The sequence below is a fragment of the Phacochoerus africanus genome, chromosome 2 (genome assembly GCF_016906955.1).
Source record: "Phacochoerus africanus isolate WHEZ1 chromosome 2, ROS_Pafr_v1, whole genome shotgun sequence".
NCBI classification, from domain to species: domain Eukaryota; kingdom Metazoa; phylum Chordata; class Mammalia; order Artiodactyla; family Suidae; genus Phacochoerus; species Phacochoerus africanus.
The window spans coordinates 3,290,097-3,309,931 of NC_062545.1; the positions used below are offsets into that span (position 1 = coordinate 3,290,097).

Consider the following 19,835-nt stretch of genomic DNA (forward strand, 5'->3'; position numbering starts at 1 on the left):
AGCTTGGGCTTGCCTCGCCTGCAGGGCAGCGTACTAGGAACCATTCCTTTCTGCAACCCCCTACCAAAACTGGGAGCCTTGTGAGTTAGTGCTCAGCCAGTCTGGGCGCGGGCAAAGCATGTTGGAGAGACAGGACAGAATTTCAACCCCTGCAAGGGACAGAAATTCTAGGAAGGCAACAGGAGAGAAAGCTGCCGGTCAGCAGGGGTAGCAGAAGTTCAACCCACCGAACTCAGTCCAGGGTCACCAGATGGCCCTTGTCAGCAGCATGGACTGCAGACCTCAACGGCTGCAGCAGCTGAGGCTGCTAATAGCTCCTGAGCCAGTGATCCCTGAGAGAAGAAACCAGGGTGGAGGCAGAGCTTCCAGGACAAAGGCGCCAGAGAAGGGTAACTTCGCCCTGTGAGGCAACATCCCGCTTTTCTTAAGTAGGGTGGAAGCTGAAGGTATACATGCCAGAGTGTTTATCACAGCATGCTTGTAGAAGCAAGGTCCTGAAATCAATGCAAAAGTAGGTAATATTGAGTAAATTGTGGTGTCGTTATTTCATGGAATATTGTTCACATTGAGATGGTTAGATCTCTTGCCTAGAGAATATCCACGAAATTCTAAGTGACAAAAAGTAAGTTGCAGTGCAGTGTTACAGTTCAGCTCCATTTTAGTGGAAAAAAACACAAGTGCTTCTATTATGTGGTTAAAATTTATATGAGAATGGAAAAGGGTGGGAAAAGACACCTCCCAGAGAGTTAGCGCTGGGAGCCGTGAGGGCAGACAGCATGGGGTTGGAAAATAGGAGCTGTATATGTAATTTGTTTTACTGTATGTTTTGTTATTGTTTTGTTGGTTATACATATACCACGTGGATGCATTTTACATTTAGAACCATTTGAAGAACTGTATAAAATTCTTGTTGGCCGTGCCTGTGGCATACAGAAGTTCCCAGGCCAGGGATGGAACCCACTCCGTGGCTATAACCAGAACCACAGCAGTTTCAAGCCAGATTCTTAACCCACTGAGCCATGAGGGAATATGTATATATTAGAATTTAAAATGATTATTACAGCAACCAACTTTTGAACCCAGCCAGTTTATAGCTAGACAGTTACAAAATCAAACTGGAGCTCAGGTAACTCCTCTGAAGTCCTAAGCAGAATTTGCAAATGTATGTCCATTTTTCTAAGAAGGCCGGTGCTTTTCCTCAAAGAAGTTTAAGCTCCCCAAATAGTCCCAGACATTCTTTCTCAAATCTGCATTTTAAGAGGTAGATTTAGACATAACCACTTTAGGTGTGTTGGGGGCAGAAGTCAGAGTCTCACCAGCTCTTCGCAGCCTGGCCTTCCACCTAGTTCTCTCAGGGTGTCTACACCCTCCCCCCAGTCTGCATGTGTAGATTCAGTTTGGAGTTAAGCACGTGCGGGTCCTGTGGGGAGAATAGGATTTGGATCCCTATGGAGGCTCTTACGGCCCCAGCCTCAGGGATCATGGTTTTGCAAGGGTGGCTCCATCCTGCCTCATTCAAACTGCCGACTTCTTTGACTCCTTCAAAGACCCTTGGCTCTCGGGTCTTGTGCTCCCCAACCTAACTGCCTGTGGCTGCAGACTGGCCAGCACCCGTTTCTTCAGGGCTTGTGGCTGCTCTGAGCCCCTTTGCTTACTCAAATCCTTGATGTGGCGTTGGACCTCCCGCTGTCTCTGCCCTTTGGTCCTGGAGTCCCTCCAGAGTTTCCCCAGATATGATTCTCTTGATACCATCTGTAAATGGGACTGGATCTAGCATTCTTCTGATTAGATTGGGTTAGGAGAGGCAACTGCAGTTCTGTGTGTGGCCTGGAAAGTTGCCCTGTGCCTCTCCCGTTTCTTGCCACCTCCCGAGACAGATAAAAGCAGGGGTCTGGAGTATCGTCATTGCTGGCTGGGAGCAGGCCTCTTTGTGGCAGTGGAAACACAGAGCCAAGGAGTCTGGTGACTCAGATGACAGTTTGGACTGGCAGTAGTAGGAAGAGACCCTAGTATTGACTGATTAATTCATTTAATGAATAGATAAGGAAAGCTAGGCCATGTCCAGGCAGGAAACTAGGCCCAGGGAGATGGCTGTTTGTCATAAGGAACTTAGTTTATTTCAGCAAGGAAGGGGCCTGTTCCCATGCTGACTGATGGAGTGATTGGGAGGGAGGAGGGTCACGATGGGGAGAGGCGGAAGGGCGCTGGGGTCAAGGTCGTCCTTCAGCAGGTAGGAAGCCTCTGGTTTCATGGGACTGGACTATAGGCGCTCTGAGAGACTGGTTACTGGAAATTCCACAGTTTGTGAATTAAAATCTTTTAAGGGAGAATTCCTAGCTAAGTATTCAAATATTATTAATTTAAACCACTCATCCTACCAAGGAAAGGCTTTGCTTTTAAAATACCTGAAAAACTTCCGTGATGTCAAATGAAACCAGAGATTAAGGATTTAAATTTATTAGCGCCAGAAATATATACACATACACAGGTATGCGTGCAAGATTATTTTCTTTAGTATTGCGTCTGACACTCGAACATCTGTGTGTGCATGTGCCTGTGTGCACCTGTGTGTGTGTGTAATTCATCAAAAAATATCATTTGTCCAACTGACTTCTCTATAGCATATATGTGATGTAGCATAATAATCTGAGCCTAACCATGTAGCATAATCATAAAATGATTGTTATACCTATATTTACTTACATATAAATCTGTTAATAATATATATTTTAGTTTACAAATGCATGTTTGTAATTTTTATTTTTATCTATTTATTTGCTTTTTAGGGCCATACCCGTGGCATATGGAAATTCCCAGGCTAGGGGTCTAATCGGAGCTACAGCTCCTGGCTTTCGCCACAGCCACAGCAACGCGATATCTGAGCCGTGTCTGTGACCTACACCACAGCTCACAGCAATGCCGGTTCCTTAACCCACTGAGCCAGGCCAGAGATCAAACCTGCAACCTCATGGTTCCAAGTTGGATTCACTTCTGCCTGGGCCATAACGAGAACTCTCAAAAGCATTTTAAATGTAGTTAATATAGAATTACACCATTTTTTGAAGTATGAATTATGCTTACAGTGCATTTGGGCATAGAAAAAATATGGAAGGAGACACCTAAAATTTTAACAATTTTTTAAGATTTTTATTTTTTCAATTATAGTTTATTTTACAATGTTCTGTCAGTTTTTGCTGTACAGCAAAGTGACTCAGTCATATATCTATCTATCTATCTAGATATATGTGTGTGTGTATATATATATGCTAAGAATGCGTACACACACACACACACACTACTGGGTCATTTAGCATATGCATATATATATGCCTTCTTTTTCTCACATTATCCTCCGTCGTGTTCCCTCACAAGTGACTAGATGTGGTTCCCAGTGCTATCCAGCAGGATCTCATTGCTTACCTTCTCCAGATGTGACAGCTTGCATCTACTAGCCCCAAACTCTCAGTCCATCTCTCCTCTTCTCCCTCAGCAACCCCAAGTCTGTCCTCCATGTCCATTAGTCTGTTTCTTTTCTACGGATAGGTTCATTTGTGCCAAATATTAGATTCAAGAAGTAAGTAATATCATGTGGTATTTGTCCTTCTCTTTCTGACTTACTTCACTTAGTACGAGAGGCTCTAGTGCCATCCATGTTACTAGTCTCACGTGATTTAATTATTGTTTCACTTAGTTCCTTTTCTAGTCTTTTTGCCCTTTACGTATTTCTATAATAAAAGGGAAATAATAAAAGTTTGTGTTTATAAACATAGCTTGAAGGCATTAGAATATTATGATTTCCCTTCCTCAGATATTCGCAGTGTACCTATCATAATCCCATAGATATAAAAATTTGTGTACAGGCCTAAGGAAGGTTAGTCGAGCCATTCCAAATAGATGTCGAAATACTGGACTATATAAACTTAATTTTACCCATTAACGTTTTCTTTTGCTTTAACTTGTTATGCTTTTTTGTGGTATTTCGTATTTTCCAAAATAATTTAAGTATTTAGACCTTTTTGCCGAGAACATTGAGGTCCCCGAATCTTTTAGCATTATTGTAACCAATCTGTAAGGAGATGGAATTTATTTTTACAAGGATCGTAAGAGTAAAATAATTGAAACAAGTTTTGGAAATGCTTCTCCAGCACACACTAGGCAGGGAAGTTAGAAATGACTCAATGTCTGGGGAGGAGGACACCGTGGCTCTGGAGAGCGCGCGAGACGCTGGGGTGTGTGGAGCTGGGAGCATCCCTGGTTCTCGCCTTGGACCCGTGTCGGGGTGCCTGCTGGCCGCGCCGCTCAGTGTTCATGGGTCCTCGCTCCCGCTGCCGTCACGACGGTCTGTGTTCACGAGAGTTTGTACCTCCTCCAATTGCCAGCCATGTGCATCTCCAGACCACTGCCAGCCCCACGCTTTCCAACATTTGGCAGCCGTCTTTAAGCACCTGCCATAACCTGGGAGAAGGGGTGGCCCCTGCCCCCCCAGGATGGTCATGTCCCACCTTGGCTTTTAAGAAGCTTCACATGCTAGAGATGATTCCGAAGTAAAATAAGGTAGACAATTGAGAAGCTCTCTAAACTGTGTCAAATAAACATGGACATGTGAGATACTTTTCTTTTGTTCAAAGCGTAGTCAGCTGATCTGTACTTAGTTTCTCCTTATTTGCCCAAGAGTGTGATGATTAAAGATGACTAGAAGTTTGAAAGAAATGGTTGTGTTGTAGCCATTTTCATTCACTCTTGGAGGATAACAGTAGAATGAAATAAGAGTAATAATCTAACAGGAAATAAAATCTTTTCATTTCCTCATAAAATCCTGGGGAGATGTTGTTTTGTATGTATTTAATTTATTTGTCTACAAATATCAGGATTTAGTATTTTATTTTTTTATTTTAATTTTATTTTCCTTTTTAGGGCCTCAAGTGTGGCATAGGGAAGTTTGAGGCTAGGGGTAGAATCAGAGCTGCAACAGCTGACCTACATCACAGCCACAGCAAGGTGAGATCTGAGCCATGTCTGTGACCTACACCACAGCTCACAGCACTACTGGATCCTTAACCCACCGAGTGAGGCCAGGGATTGAACCCTCATCCTCGTGGATGCTAGTCATTCCATTAACCGCTGAGCCATGGAACTCCCAGGATTTAGTATTTTATTATCATAGTGTTAAAATAAAACCACCTACCAAATTCCTTTGCCATTTTTTTCTTCTGCCTATATCATTAGTAAAGTATTTGCATTCGAAGGTGGCGATAAAGAAAATGATCATAATTTTAGTTGCCATTTTGGGCTCAATCCTCCATGTTATTTATTTATTTATTTTTTAGGCTTTCTATTCTAATTTTTATTTTTTTTACATAATGATTTTTATTTTTTTCATTATAGCTGGTTTAGAGTGTTCTGTCAGTTTCCTACTGTACAGCGTGGTGACCCAGTTACACATACATGTGTACATTCTTTTTTCTCCCATTATCATGCTCCATCACGAGTGACCAGACATAGTTCCCAGTGCTACACAGCAGGATCTCATTGCCTATCCATTCCAAAAGCAGTAGTTTGCATCTATTAGCCCCAAGTTCCCCATCCACCCCACTCCCTCCCCCCTCCCCTTGGCAACCACAAGCCTATTCTCCAAGTCCATGATTTTCTTTTCTGTGGAAAGGTTCATTTGTGCCGTATGTTAGATTCCAGATATAAGTGATATCATATGGCATTTGTCTTTCTCTTTCTGACTTACTTCACTTAGTATGAGAGTCTCTAGTTCCATCCATGTTGCTGCAAATGGCACTATTTTGTGGTTTTTTATGGTTGAGTAGGATTCCATTGTGTATATATATACCACATCTTCCTAATCTAATCATCTGTCTGTGGACATTTAGGCTGTTTCCATGTCTTGGCTATTGTGAATAGTTCTGCAATGAACATCAGGGGGCATGTGTGTTTTTCAAGGAAAGTTTTGTCCAGATATATGCCCAAGAGTGGGATTGCCGGGTCGTACGGTAGTTCTATGCATAGTTTTCTAAGATAACTCCATACTGTTTTCCATAGTGGTTGTACCAGCTTACATTCCCACCAACAGTGCAGGAGGGTTCCTCCATGTTGTTTTTAATCATAAGATCTGTGTTCCCATTTCTGCAGCCTTGAACCTCTGAAGTGTATGGTTGAGTGGTTTTATATTTTGAAACATTCATTTGATTTGTTCACTCATTTTTAACTATCATTGTATCAATATTTTTATGAAAATACTTTCTAGTAAATTAGAAGAGTTTATGATGTCACATGGATGAATTTTTTTACCTGTATCAGACAGTTGTTTTAATTTTATATTCAGTATAATAGTGGCTTCAGGTCTATTATGTAAGCTTTTGGTTTTATTTTATACTTTTGGTGCTGTGGTAGATAACAAATTATTGAATTAAATGTGTTCAGTTCATTGATGAAAGATTGTATATATCTTTTGATATTTTCAGGCCAAGAACATAGCGGGCATTGAGTAAGTATTTATTGATGTTATCATCAGTAGCTTTAGAGTCATGGATAAATACGATCAAGTAGTTACTATTTATCTAGTCATTCAGTCCGCAGATGTTTACTGAATCGTCCACGTGTCAGAAACAGCCCTAGGCACTGAAGACCCAAAATATTCTACAGGAGGTATTTTTGCCCTCCCTGAACGCTCAGTAGTTGTAGTGTGAGTGGAGGGAAGACAGGCAATAAAATAATAATTTTTCATTTTGACACTACATTGTTACTAATAAAATGCATATTAATTAAGGTTTGATTATAGATTATAGAAACCAATATTAGCTCGCTTAATCAGAAAGAAATGTATTGGGGAACTTAAAAATCACCCAAGGCCGGGTGACGTTGGTTCCAGGGGGACTGACTGAGACTGGCTGGCTGCAGAATTTCACCGCCTCAGCTGGGACCGGAAAAAGTGCTCCCTTGGCCCTAGGAGGCCCAGAGAGGCAGGAATCTGGTGGTTATAGACCCAGAGTGTCTCTGCTTTGAGGCTCCCCAGGAAAGGGGGACCCTCCCAGCCTGTCTGTCTCTCACTGAAGTCCATTGTGCACTCAGTCCCACCGTAACAGTGCGTCTGCTGACATGCGAGGAAATCTGAAAGTGTGTTTTTCAGCTTCCAGCCTGTGCAAAACAGGAAGGGGGTCTCAACAGACATTGAAACTATGATATCTGCCGCTGTGTTTCTTTTTTTTTATTTTTATTTTTTTTTTATTTTCCCACTGTACAGCAAGGGGGTCAGGTTATCCTTACATGTATACATTACAATTACATTTTTCCCCCAGCCTTTCTTCTGTTGCAACATGAGTATCTAGACAAAGTTCTCAATGCTATTCAGCAGGATCTCCTTGTCAATGTATTCTAAGTTGTGTCTGATAAGCCCAAGCTCCCAATCCCTCCCACTCCCTCCCCCTCCCATCAGGCAGCCACAAGTCTCTTCTCCAAGTCCATGATTTTCTTTTCTGAGGAGATGTTCATTTGTGCTGGATATTAGATTCCAGTTATAAGTGATATCATATGGTATTTGTCTTTGTCTTTCTGGCTCATTTCACTCAGGATGAGAGTCTCTAGCTCCATCCATGTTGCTGCAAATGGCATTATGTCATTCTTTTTTATGGCTGAGTAGTATTCCATTGTGTATATATACCACATCTTCCGAATCCAATCCTCTGTCGATGGACATTTGGGTTGTTTCCATGTCTTGGCTATTGTGAAGAGTGCTGCAATGAACATGCGGGTGCACGTGTCTCTTTTAAGTAGAGTTTTGTCCGGATAGATGCCCAAGAGTGGGATTTCGGGGTCCTATGGAAGTTCTATGTATAGATTTCTAAGGTATCTCCAAACTGTTCTCCATAGTGGTTGTACCAGTTTACATTCCCACCAACAGTGCAGGAGGGTTCCCTCGCTGTATTTCTTTTATTCTTTTTCACATATTGGGTTATTCCGTGTAGTTTTACTTGGAAGTGAAAACCTGCCTTGTTAGAAAAAGTTTGGAAACTAGTGAGTGACATAAGCACCAAAATTTAGATGGCAATTTTCAGCAGCAAACCCTGTAGAACTTCTGATAACAAGTAAATGGCACTGCCTGTCTGTAAGATGTTGATTTGAAGCCCCTAGAAACTGTCCTTGTGGCTGCACCTGTGCCCCAGAACCGTGGCTAGTTTGCTTAGAGACTCAAGTCTGTTGCGATCAGAGTAGAGATGAAGAATAGTCAGTCATTTGTCTCAGATAAATAATGCTGTTGTTTATTTTTAAATTCCAGATATTTAATACGACTATAGCTGTGTTTGGTTGGTTTTTATTGGTGTTAATAGAAAGACATCCTATTATTGGTCTCTAATGCATTTTATTATTTTTATTGAAGTATTATCGTACAATATAGTGATTCACAATTTAAAATTATACTCCATTTATAGTTGTCACAAACCATTGGTTATATTCTCCATGTTTACAGTATACCCTTGAAGCTTATTTTATACCTAATAGTTTGTACCTCTAATGCATCGTAATTTAGGTATGTGACCTCTTGTCCCTATTTAGTGGCCATCTATCTTCTCACATTTCCAAAGTAATATTCTAAATGATTATTTCTCCCTTGGTTATGTTTTCTCTATTGATCTCTAATTGATAGGACTCTAGAATTATTCTGTTATTAGTTCTCTTATCAATTTCCAGAGAACTACAGACACAATATTTTTGTTAATTCACCCTTTTCTGCAAAATGTTTAATTCATATTTATAATTGATTATAATTAATGGATGCTGAAGGATAGTGAATTTCATGACAATATTTTAGCCTTATTTGTGTAAGTAGAACAGCAAGATTGATTTGGATATGCAAAAGAACATATAATTTTATTTTCTTTATCTGATTTTATGCTCATGGATTAAATTTCCCTATCGATAGAAAACATATCATCTCAGCAATTAAAGGTCTCAGTTACTTCTACTTTAAAATCAAGGAGTTCCCACTGTGGCACAGTGGAAATGAATCTGACGAGGATCCATGAGGATGCAGGTTCAATCCCTGGCCTCACTCAGTACATTAAGAATCTGGCATTGCTGTGAGCTGTGGTGTAGGTCACAGACATGGCTCGGATCCCGAGTTGTTGTGGCTGTGGTGTAGGCCAGCAGCTGTAGCTCCAACTAGACCCCTAGCCTGGGAACCTCCCTATGCCACGGTTGTGGCCCTAAAAAATAAACATAATAATAATAATAATAATAATAATAATAATAATAAAAAAATAAAACCTACTTTTTCTGTATGAGCTTGGTCTCTTTTGGACACTTGGTATTCTCCATACTTAGTCTTAGGTACATACGTAGGACCAGCATTTTAGAAGCTATCAAACTGTTTTCCAAAGTGGCTGTGTAAGAGTTCCAGCTTTGGATTGCTTCTTCCTAAAGCTTCTTTCTTCCGTCAGACAGTGGGGCTCACGGGAAACTCAGGAAACAGGGCAGCTACGGTGAGCCAGCCTTTGGCCTTTTAACACGGTCCTCCTGGGGTCTGTTGAGACCACTGCTTAGGCTTCACGGGCTGACAGAGCCCAGGGGCCTATTGATCCACGGTGTGCTGGGATGGGGGCTCTCGCCTGCTTGCCGGGCCCCCATGTGCACTCTTTCTGGTGTCATCAGCCCCCGAAGTCTTGCCTGAAATCCACATTGAGTTCCCAGTGAGCCAGGGCTGGAGCAGCTCTGACTCCCTTGGGGTGCTTGCCTCCCACCCCCAGCCCCAGCCCACGTTCTCGGTGTGGAGAGTGAAGCCCCACAACAGATTTGAGGCAGTTGAGGGAAAGGGGTGATGTGGGTCAGGTTGCAGCATTCTCAGTAAATACAAGGGACGACTTGGAGGTTGGTGACGGAGGGAAGAACCGAGGGAGTGCAGGACACGTCGAATCATTTCCCAGCCAGCACTGAAGCGCAGGGCCAGGAGGACGTTCCAGAAGATGGTATCTTGAATGGAAACACAAGCCAAGAGTTCCTTCATGGCTCAGCAGGTTAAGGGTCCCATGTTGTCACTGCTGTGGTTCTGGTTACTGCTATGGCCCAGGTTCAATCCCTGGCCCAGGAACTTTTGGGCTCTCAGCCAAAAGACAAGCAAAAAGAAATCCTAGCACTTGCTTCATAATTAGCTAAAGTCCAAGGGCAAGTCATATTTATTTCTCATTTTATTGGAGTATAGTTGACTTACAGTGTTGTATTAGTTTCAGGTGTACGGCAAAGTGAACCAGTTATGCATATAAATATGTATATTATTTTTTCCCATATAAGTTATTACATATTATTGAGTAGATTTCCTGTGCAATGCGGTAGCTTCTTGTTAATCGTCTATTTTATACTGTAGTGTGTATATGGTATTTCCACCGTCTCAAAACTCACAGATTTTGAAATGTTTGTTTCTCTTTTGTAGATAACTTCTTTTGTATCAGTTTTAATAGATTCCACACATAAGTGATACATGATATTTGTCTTTCTCTTTCTGACTTACTTTACTTAGTAATAATCTCAAGGTCCATCCCCCGTTGCTACAAATGGCAACAAATGGCATTATTGCATTAGGTCCCACTGGCTTATTTTTGTTTTTGTTTTTATTATTCTAGGAGGTGGATCAAATAAGATATTGCTGTGATTGATGTCAGAGAGTGTTCTACCTGTGTTTTCCTCTAGGAGTTTTATAGTATCTGGCCTTATGTTTAGGTCCTTAATCCATGTTGAGCTTTTTTTGGAGTTGGTGTTAGAGGATCTTCTAAATTCATCATTTTACACATAGCCGTCCCGTTGTGCCAGCACCACTTATCAATATTGTCAAAATGACTGTACTACCCAAGGCAATCTACAAATTCCATGCAACCCCTATCAAGTTACCAATGTCATTCTTCACAGAACTAGAACAAAATATTTTAAAATTTGTATGGAGACACAAGAGACCCAAAACACAATAGCCAAAGCAATATTACAGAAGAAAATTGGAGCTGGAGGAAGCAAGCTCCCTGACTTCAGACTGTACTATAAAACTGCAGTAACCGAACAGGATACTGGCACCAAGACGGAAATATGGATCAATGGAATGAGACAGAGCCCAGAAATAAACCCAAGCACTTGTAGTCAGGTAATCTACGACAAAGGAGGCACAAACATACAGTGAAAGAAAGACAGTCTCCTCCAGTCATAATGTTTTTGTTCAGTCAGCTTTAAGGTACAAATACATTCAATAAAGATGGTCAGTTTTAAGTATAGAGGTCAGAGAGTTTTCATGAACGTATACCACCACGTCACAGTAACATTTCTGTCATCCCAGAAAGCCCCTGTGCCTCTTTACAGCTTATCCCCCTCCCTCATCCCTCTTTGGTCTCTGGCAGCCTCTTACCTGCTTTTGGTTCTGTCTAGGGGATTTCATATAAATGGAACCATACAGTATGTAGCATTTGTGCCTGGTTTCTCTTACTTAGCACACAGCTTTCCAGATTTGCCTGTGTTGTGGTGTGGATCAGTCTTTTGTTCATTTCTGTTGCTCAGTAATATTCCATTATTTGGAGATGCAACACTTTTAGCAATTCATAAGTTTCCAGTTACTTCACATTCTTTTTTTTTTTTAACTTTACCATTCTAATGGGTGTGTGGTGGTATCTCACTGCAGTTATAGTTTGCATTTCCCAAATAACTGAAGATGTTGAGTAATTTCATCCATGAGTTTATTTGCCACTTAAATATCTTCTTTAGTGAAGCATCTATTCAAATATTTTGTCCATTTTTAAATGAGGATACTTGTCATCTTAATATTGAATAGTAATATTACTTTGTGTATTCTGGATACAGGTCCTTTATTAGATGGAGAATACTATGTATCTCCCAGTCTTTGGCTGTTCATTTTGTTTTCTTAACAGTGTCTTTGGAAGAGCTAGTGTGTTTAATTTTGATAAAATCTGTTTTATGATTTTTCCCTTTATAGTTTTTTCCTAGTCCAAGAAGTGTACTTAAGATTTTCTCTTTGTTTTATAGGTTTCCCCCTTATGTATAGGTCTGTGATTAACGTGACGTTAATTTTTATGTGTGATGTGAGATGACGGTCAAGATTTTTGTCTTGTTTTTCCATGTGAATATCCATTTATTCCAGCAACATTTGTTAAAAAATCATTATTCTTTCTCCAGTGAATAAGTTTGGTACCTTTGTTGAAAAATCACATATACCTATATGTTTTTTATGGAGTCTCTATTTTGGTTCACTATCTGCATATGTATCATTAGGTTAATGCCATCACACTATTTTATTTTTGTTGCCAGCTTTCTTGAGGTGTAATTGACAAATTCATGTGTATTGACAGTGTGCAACGTCAACATGGCTAATAATCTGAGAAGTGCAAATAGAAACCACAGTGAGATGTCTACTCACACCTATTAGCACCTCTGTTATCAAAAGATAAGAGATTAAATGCTGCAGGATGTGGCAGAAAGTACCATCCAGTTTTGATTAATGCAACCTTATGGGGAGCCTTGGAATGTAGTTTAATGTCTACAACTTACTTATTTTTCAAAATCGAATTGGCTTTTCTGGATCATTTGTCTTACACAACAGGGTGTATTTCTCTGTTTAGGGTTTAAACCTCTCTGATCTTGCATCCTTTGACCTTACTAAATTGACTTAGTCATTCCAGTAGTGTGTGTGTGTGTGTGTGTGTGTGCATGTGTGTGTGCTCTTTGTTTTGTTTCACAGATTCCTTAGGACTGTCTGCTTAGGTTACCATGTAATCTGTGCATAAAGGCTTATTTTTTTCCTTTCTGATCTGTTTACCATATATAATATTTAATATATAATATAAATTATATAACACACACACACTTGTTTGTCTTATTTTTCTGGCTAGAAAGCTTGGTATAATGTTTAATAAGAATGATGAGAACAGAATTCTTGCCTTGTTCCCCATCTTAGAGGCGGTAGACGCACTTAACCTTTCACCATTCGTTGTGGTAGTACCTGTAGATTTTTCGTAAATGCTCTTTATCAGGTTAAAAAAAGAAATCCCCCTAAATTCTTAATTTGCTGTTAACTGTTATCCTGAAAAGCATTGGCTTTTTTTTTTTTCCCAAATATTTTATCTTTGGGGTTACCATCTTTTGCTGCCTGGCAGCCAGTGTCTAAAAACCTCTGTTTCATGTATTTTGCCTGATTTTCTGGTTGTTTATGACTGGAAGGCAATTTCCGTTGCAGTTAATCCTTTGTGAGAAAAAGTGGGATATTATTTTAAAACTATAACTCATGTCACCCATATCAAACTTCAAAGGAAAATGAGTGTTCAATGATTCATTGTTATAAGCTTCTGCTACTTTTAAATTAGTAAAAAGTCTTAATGCAGAATTATCTACAAGTCATTACTTCTTCACAGATACCAGAAAGGTTGAAGCAGTAGGACTGTAGTAACAAGAAAGAGACAATATGCTGAAAATTGCAGATAATTAAATTTGCCTTTCAGTTCTCATGTTTTTCGCTGGTACCTCAGCACATTATTTGCCTGGTTTCTCCATTTTATTTCCCTGGTGGTATCAATAATGAGAGACCACAGGTCCAGTACACCTGCACACATCCATTCTCTGACGTGCTGTACTTCATGTAGGACCATCCTCTCTCTCAGGCTCAGCTGTCCTCTCCCTGCTCCCCTCTGCTCCCCTGGCCTGGGCAGACTCGGGCCCTGAGGGCGCGTCCTTCCGGGGCTGCAGCTGGGCTCAGGCAGAAGGAGGACTACACATAGCCTTCTCCTTTCTGCAGATTTTGCTGATTTTTTTTTTTTTTAAATAAAGGGAGACTCTTTAAAAGTGATACCGTTTTCAGTATACACAGAAACAAAAAAAAGGAGCCAGTGTTCTAAACGTTCTCTGGGTACTGGACATTTGCAGCGTCCTGCAGGGTAAGTGGAACGAATGTGACCTCACGTCCCAGGAACTTAATGAAGCCTCTGCTTTGATTTTTCCTTTGAACAGTTTTAGATTAGAAGTTCAAAGATGTGCAAATTAAGTTTGTAGTCATTAGGCTGTTAGACAATAATGACAAAACACATTTTCAAAAGTAAAGATTTGTGGACAGTGAGAAACTTTTGCAACACGTTTTCCAACTTATTTTTATTTGTATCATTATTACTGTCATTATGATTCAATTTTAAATTTCCGACATGTCAGGTAATGTGATATACTGCAAAAAAAAATTTATAATTGAAACCAGCTTGTGTGTGTGTATAATTTATAAAAGGTGTGTGTTTACACACATTTGTAGATTAAATACATAGATATATTTTAATTAACGTAAGTTCATATGGTAATTTTGATTTTCTCATACTCTTTTTAATGTAACCTAATCGTGGACAACTTTTCATGTCAATAAATAAATATAAACCTTCATCATCACTTTTAGCGGCTGCAGTTTCGGGTCTTGTTGCATCTGTATTTTTTACCGTAAGCCTTCTCAAATTCTTCTTTATAGTAGGAAGATTTTAAACTATCAACAAAGGAAAAATACTTAAGGATTATAGGAGTCAATCAAAAATCTTTCTTTAATGCTTAATTTTAAATGGATCATTTTTAGATCTCCTATAGTAATTAAACTTAGTTATTCTAATTTTTTCTCTTTTTCACATTTTGTTTTTCTTTCATGGCGTTTACTTTCTTCTATAGTTTTTACAGATCAAATAGTAAGAGTATTTGGTGATTTCTTAGTGATTCTAAAGAATATGAGTTTTAGTGGAATTTTTTTATAATTCAGGGAATTTTATTAGATTTTTAGTTGTACAGTCGTCATCACGACCTAATCTTGGAATATTTCCATCCCAAATCCCCACTCCACCCTCACTCCCTGCAGCCTGTCCTCTTTGGAAACCATAAGTTTTGCAAAGTCTGTGAGTCTATTTCTGTTCTGCAAATAAGTTCATTTGTATCCTTTTTTTAGATTCCTTATAGGAATGATCTCTTATGATGTTTGTCTTTCACTCTCTGAGTAACTCCACTTGGTCTAAGAATCTCTGGGTCCGTCCATGTTGCTGCAAATACAGCAAAGTGGATGAGGAATTGTTCCATTCTTTTTTATGGCTGCGAGTAATATTCCATTGTGTGTATGGACCACATCTTCTTGATCCACTCCTCTGTCGATGGACACTTAGGTTGCTTCCATGTCTTGGCTATCGTATAGAGTGCTGCAATGAACATTTTTGTCTACTCCCTGTTTCTGGAGATCTTACCTAAAACCTAAACAGCAGGGTAAATAAGAGTATTGCAAACAGGCTCGGAAGTTTAAATCGATCGCCATACTGTGACGTCTTTTAGGTTCTGCTTATATATTTGGATTCCTTCCTGAAACCCCATTTCATATAAGCCATATTGAAAGTGATCACAGAAAGCAAGGTATACACATGCACAGTTATGAAGATTTATAAAATATTTGAAATTAAGTGCTTACTGAAAGGTGCAGTTATGAGGAAATCCTCTAGGGGATAGTTTTGTTGCATGAGCTTTTCTTCTTAAAACTTTAAAAGACTATTAAAATGATGTTTAGATTGAAGACGTTTTTTTCTTTTTTAAAAAAATTTCTCTTTAACAATCATCAGTATTCCCTTTTTGAAATTACTTTAAAAAAATTCCTTGTTTATTCATCCCACTAGAATTTAAGTTCCATGAGAACTAGGATAAACGCCTGGCACATAGTGGATCCATAACATATATTTGTTGAATAAACAAATGTTTACAGACCCTGATGCCACATAAAAATTAGTTTCTGCTGTTTTGAACATTTTTTGTTGCTAATTTGATGCTCACGAATGACTCAAAATCTGGCATCCATGGCAATTTCCTTCTTTCCTGTGATTCCCTGTCCTTTCATTTTTAAGTGCGCTTCATTCCTGAACCATGTGAAATGCTGTTCCAAGAGCTCAGTCATGAGTGCTTGTTGGACGCGTACAGAGAAATTCCAGAGCTGTGAGTTCTTAAGACTCTAAGGTCTAAGTTGTGGTTCTTAACCTGTTACTTTGAAAATGACTATGTGGAAAAATTTACTTTGCAGTATCAAATTATATTGACAGGATGTTGTTTCACTTCAGACTTAGAAAATGGTAAAAGAAGTAGGACACCTTGCCCAAAGTGCAACAGGAGGTGACTGCCTATATGGGCTTCATGGTCCCTGTTCTGAGCCACTGGCTGTACTATGTCTTGAATGCATTCCTCCCGTCCACCACCCCCTGCCCCCATGGGAAAGAAAGTGAATGAATTGTCTTCCACATTAAATTCTCCTTGGGCAGGAGAGTTCAACAAAATGAAAATTCCAAGTATAGGAAATAGGAGGCCAGCTTCCCTGATCCTAACAAACTCACTAGGCTCATGAATTTCCTCATCAATGCCATGTTCCCTAAATGTAATGGACTTGACATTCATTTAACAAAAATCGTTTGACTTTTAAGTTGGAGGCACAGATAGAGGATACATTTCTAAATCTGCGTATATGGTGGAAAATCCAAAAATTAAGTTATAGGTAACATTTTTCTTTCAAATACTTTAAACTGTCCATAAAGAATTTAAAAAGTTGGTTTTTATAAATACATATCAGTAGAGCATCTTATGTGTACTGAAGTGTGAGAAGCACTCAGCAAAACTAAAGAAAAAAGGAACATTTATTTACAGGTTTCTGGACATTCGAGCTCTCCTTCCTTTGAATTGACTTCCTAGACATAGTGATGACTGGAGAGAGAGTGGCTGCAGAGGCCACAGCTTGGAGACCCCGGGCAGTCCCGCAGCGCACACAGCACTCCTGCTCACACAGCCGCTGCTGCCCATTGCGTCTGTTTTTACCCACCTTGACTTTTCGTCCCTGCTCATGAGTTTCTGAGATAAAAACTTTTAAAAAGTACAAACATAGAAGTTTCTGCAACTTTTTAATCTGTTAATAAATTTGTTGTAATGATTAAATCAAATGGTCATGTCTTCAGGAAGGTTTAGAAAAGAATGAGAGGTTAGTAGTTATTTCCATGATGTTATTTCAGTGTATAAGATAAAGTAAATATTTTTTCCTATAACATGGTTACCGCCTTAGGGAAATCAGGTGCAATACTCAAAACATTATATAGCAATTATTAAAAAAAAGTATGAACAAGTATGTATTAATAGAATAATACGAAAAAGGGACCGTTTATTGAATAGCTCCTGTCTGATAGTTCCGAGCTGGATAATTTTTTAGAAGTTCACAGGTAAAGTCAAAATGCAGAAAGCTTTGAAGACTAATTTACTTTAGATTCTGAAGCATCCAAAGTCATGATGGATAGAATATTTTTGAAAGATATACTGGGTGGGTAAGTGGGTGTGCATGTGTGCCTGTGTGTGTGTGTGTGTAGGCGTGATTGTCAGGGCAGGTGTTGGATTCAGGGACCAGCTTAGAAACTACTGGTTGTTTGGTGATTTGGGACTGGACTTGGTGTTATTTGTGGAAATGGAGGGTACGCAGTAAATCTGAGAAAGGTTAAAAAAAAAAAAGAGGAAATAACAGGATTCAGTGGCTTCGTTAACAAGAATACTGAGGAGAAAGAAGAATCACACCCTTTCCGGACTTGCGGGACATGTTTTTGTCGGCAGTGAGATGGGCGAGGCTGTGCTCTGGCCTGATGTAGAATACATGGGAAATTTCGCACGTTAAGTGTGCACTGATGGGGGCGGTTGGGGTTTGATTGCCAAGCAAGACGAGCACTAGCAGCAGCGTTGAATGAAAGGCTGCCCTCCCAGGGAGTGGCCTGGGGAGGCCCAGCTCCAGTCACCCTTCCTCTGGAACGGCCACATCAGCACATTTCTCTGGGTCAAAACCAGTTACCAGGTATTCCCAACCAGCGGACCAGATGCGGCCCGTTGGTTTCTTGCACCCTGCTGGTCACACAGGCGTGATCTTGCCATGTAGCCACCTCGCACGCGGGAGAACCCTTCAGGGGGTTTCACCTAGCTCAGGTAAATCCATCAGTCTCCTTTCACCAGAAAACAGTGCAACATGCTTGTACAAACAGCCCCACCACCCTGGGGCCCGTGGTACAGAAAAGTACTCTTAATAGGTAGGTTTCATGCTCTCACCAGGGGGCCTTGCTTGCAGACCTATGTCTTATTTCAGCAAATTAGAAATTCTGGAAATTACCCTCACAGCACAGACATTAATGACTATTTGAGGTATTCGTGTGATTGTTTTCATTTTGAATATTGCAAATATTACAAACCCTCTTCTAGGTACGTATATTTGATAAACCACAGTGTCGCCATATTTGCAGAAACTGCTATTTTAGAGTCTCTACAAAGGTCATCTTGCAAATGACTAGCAAGCTGTTGTGTTATTTCATTTCCCTCCAAAATTAATAGTGTACATCCAGCTCTAAATTTCCTATGTTTAACTTTTACTTTACAGTTTTTTAAAACCAAATTCTTAGATTTCAGAAGAGGCAGCATGGCATGTAACCTCTGAGTCTATTGAGAGCGAATGACATGCTCTCTATTTCAGAAACTACTCCATTTCTAATTGTGTTTTTTCTTCCTTCCTCTGCATCTCCAGATGAATCGGCTCCTAAGGAAGTCAGCAGGGTAAGTAATGGGAATAGAATTTTTGTTACCACAATATAGGAAATATATTATTTGGTATATTTTCAGTGCTCTAACATGTTAAAGTGTTAGGAAATAACGGCAAGACTGAGTGCCTTCTTTAGAGTTTCACTCAGGCGGTGGTTGTCGTCTGTGTGGCATGAAGTCCACAGGGAGTGGGGTTGCAAACCCGAGACCTCCAACGGCGAGCAGCCAGCGGACATAGCTCTCTGGCCAGCATGTGCTTGTGGAGTTCTCCATTAGAATTCAGATTGGATTTCTGGCTGCTCTTGAAAAGCCCTAAGATCAGGTGGCACTGACTCTGAGTTCCCGTGTGGCATCGGGCTGCTCAGGCTTCGTCGCCTGCCATGCCTGCTGCCTGGCCAGCCCTGCCTCTGAGTGCAGGCACCTTCTGCAAGAAGAACGGAAGGTGACTCTTCATGAGTTGATCACCTGGCAGTCTTCAGTACTTTTAGAATATCAAAGGCACTGTTTTCCTGTCCACAGGACACACTTGATGTCCAACTTAAGAGACAGCAAATTTAAAGGCCTTTTATCATACCATGTTTAATGCTGCAAACTTCTAATTCTTTAATCACATATGAGATAGAATCCTAATTATATATCATGCTTATAGATAAAGATCTTAAAGTGTGGATTGAATGTTGAAAATAATTCATCGGAATCGTATCTGATGCAAACGTAGGTGAGAGATGACTCTTTGTCATAAGATATAAACTGAAGTACCATTAACAGGATCACGTATGCAGACAGAGTCCTCTCTTTTTGTTTATCTGAGGAAAGGAATCTCTAAAATGACCAGGGCCATTGCTGGACACTGGGCGGAATTCCCTCGGTCCATGGCAACCTGATAGCCTCTTAAGGTTTCTCTAAATCTCTCTAAGGCTTCTCGCCATTCCTGGGGCCTTGCACGTGGCACATTTCCAGAGCTCACCGTTGGGTGGTCCTCAGGTCTGAGGGCCTCAGGCTGTGGTAATCAGCAGGTGGAGGCATCAGCCGGAGCGCAGCAGAAGTGGTGAAGAAGCCGTGTTTGAGGATCACAAGTGGACGTGGGCAGTCATGGATCCTGGGTGGTTGATATTTGCCAAGCTGCTGTCTCACATCTCTGAGGTCGTGCCCTGTGCTCATCAATATTCTTATTTGATGAACCCCAACTAAGGGCAGCTTACCTCAGTCTAACCTTTACAGCCCTCAGAAGACTGCAGACGCGGTCGCTGTTG

General features: G+C 40.3%; 1 protein-coding gene across 1 annotated transcript in view; it reads left to right on the top strand.

The window, feature by feature from the left end:
• PDE10A (phosphodiesterase 10A) overlaps positions 1–19,835 on the top strand; it is a 273,805-nt gene that overhangs the window by 143,827 nt on the left and 110,143 nt on the right. Inside the window, exon 3 of the mRNA XM_047769767.1 lies at positions 18,569–18,597. Coding sequence (XP_047625723.1) covers positions 18,569–18,597 — 29 coding nt within the window. The remainder of the gene's footprint in view (positions 1–18,568; positions 18,598–19,835) is intronic.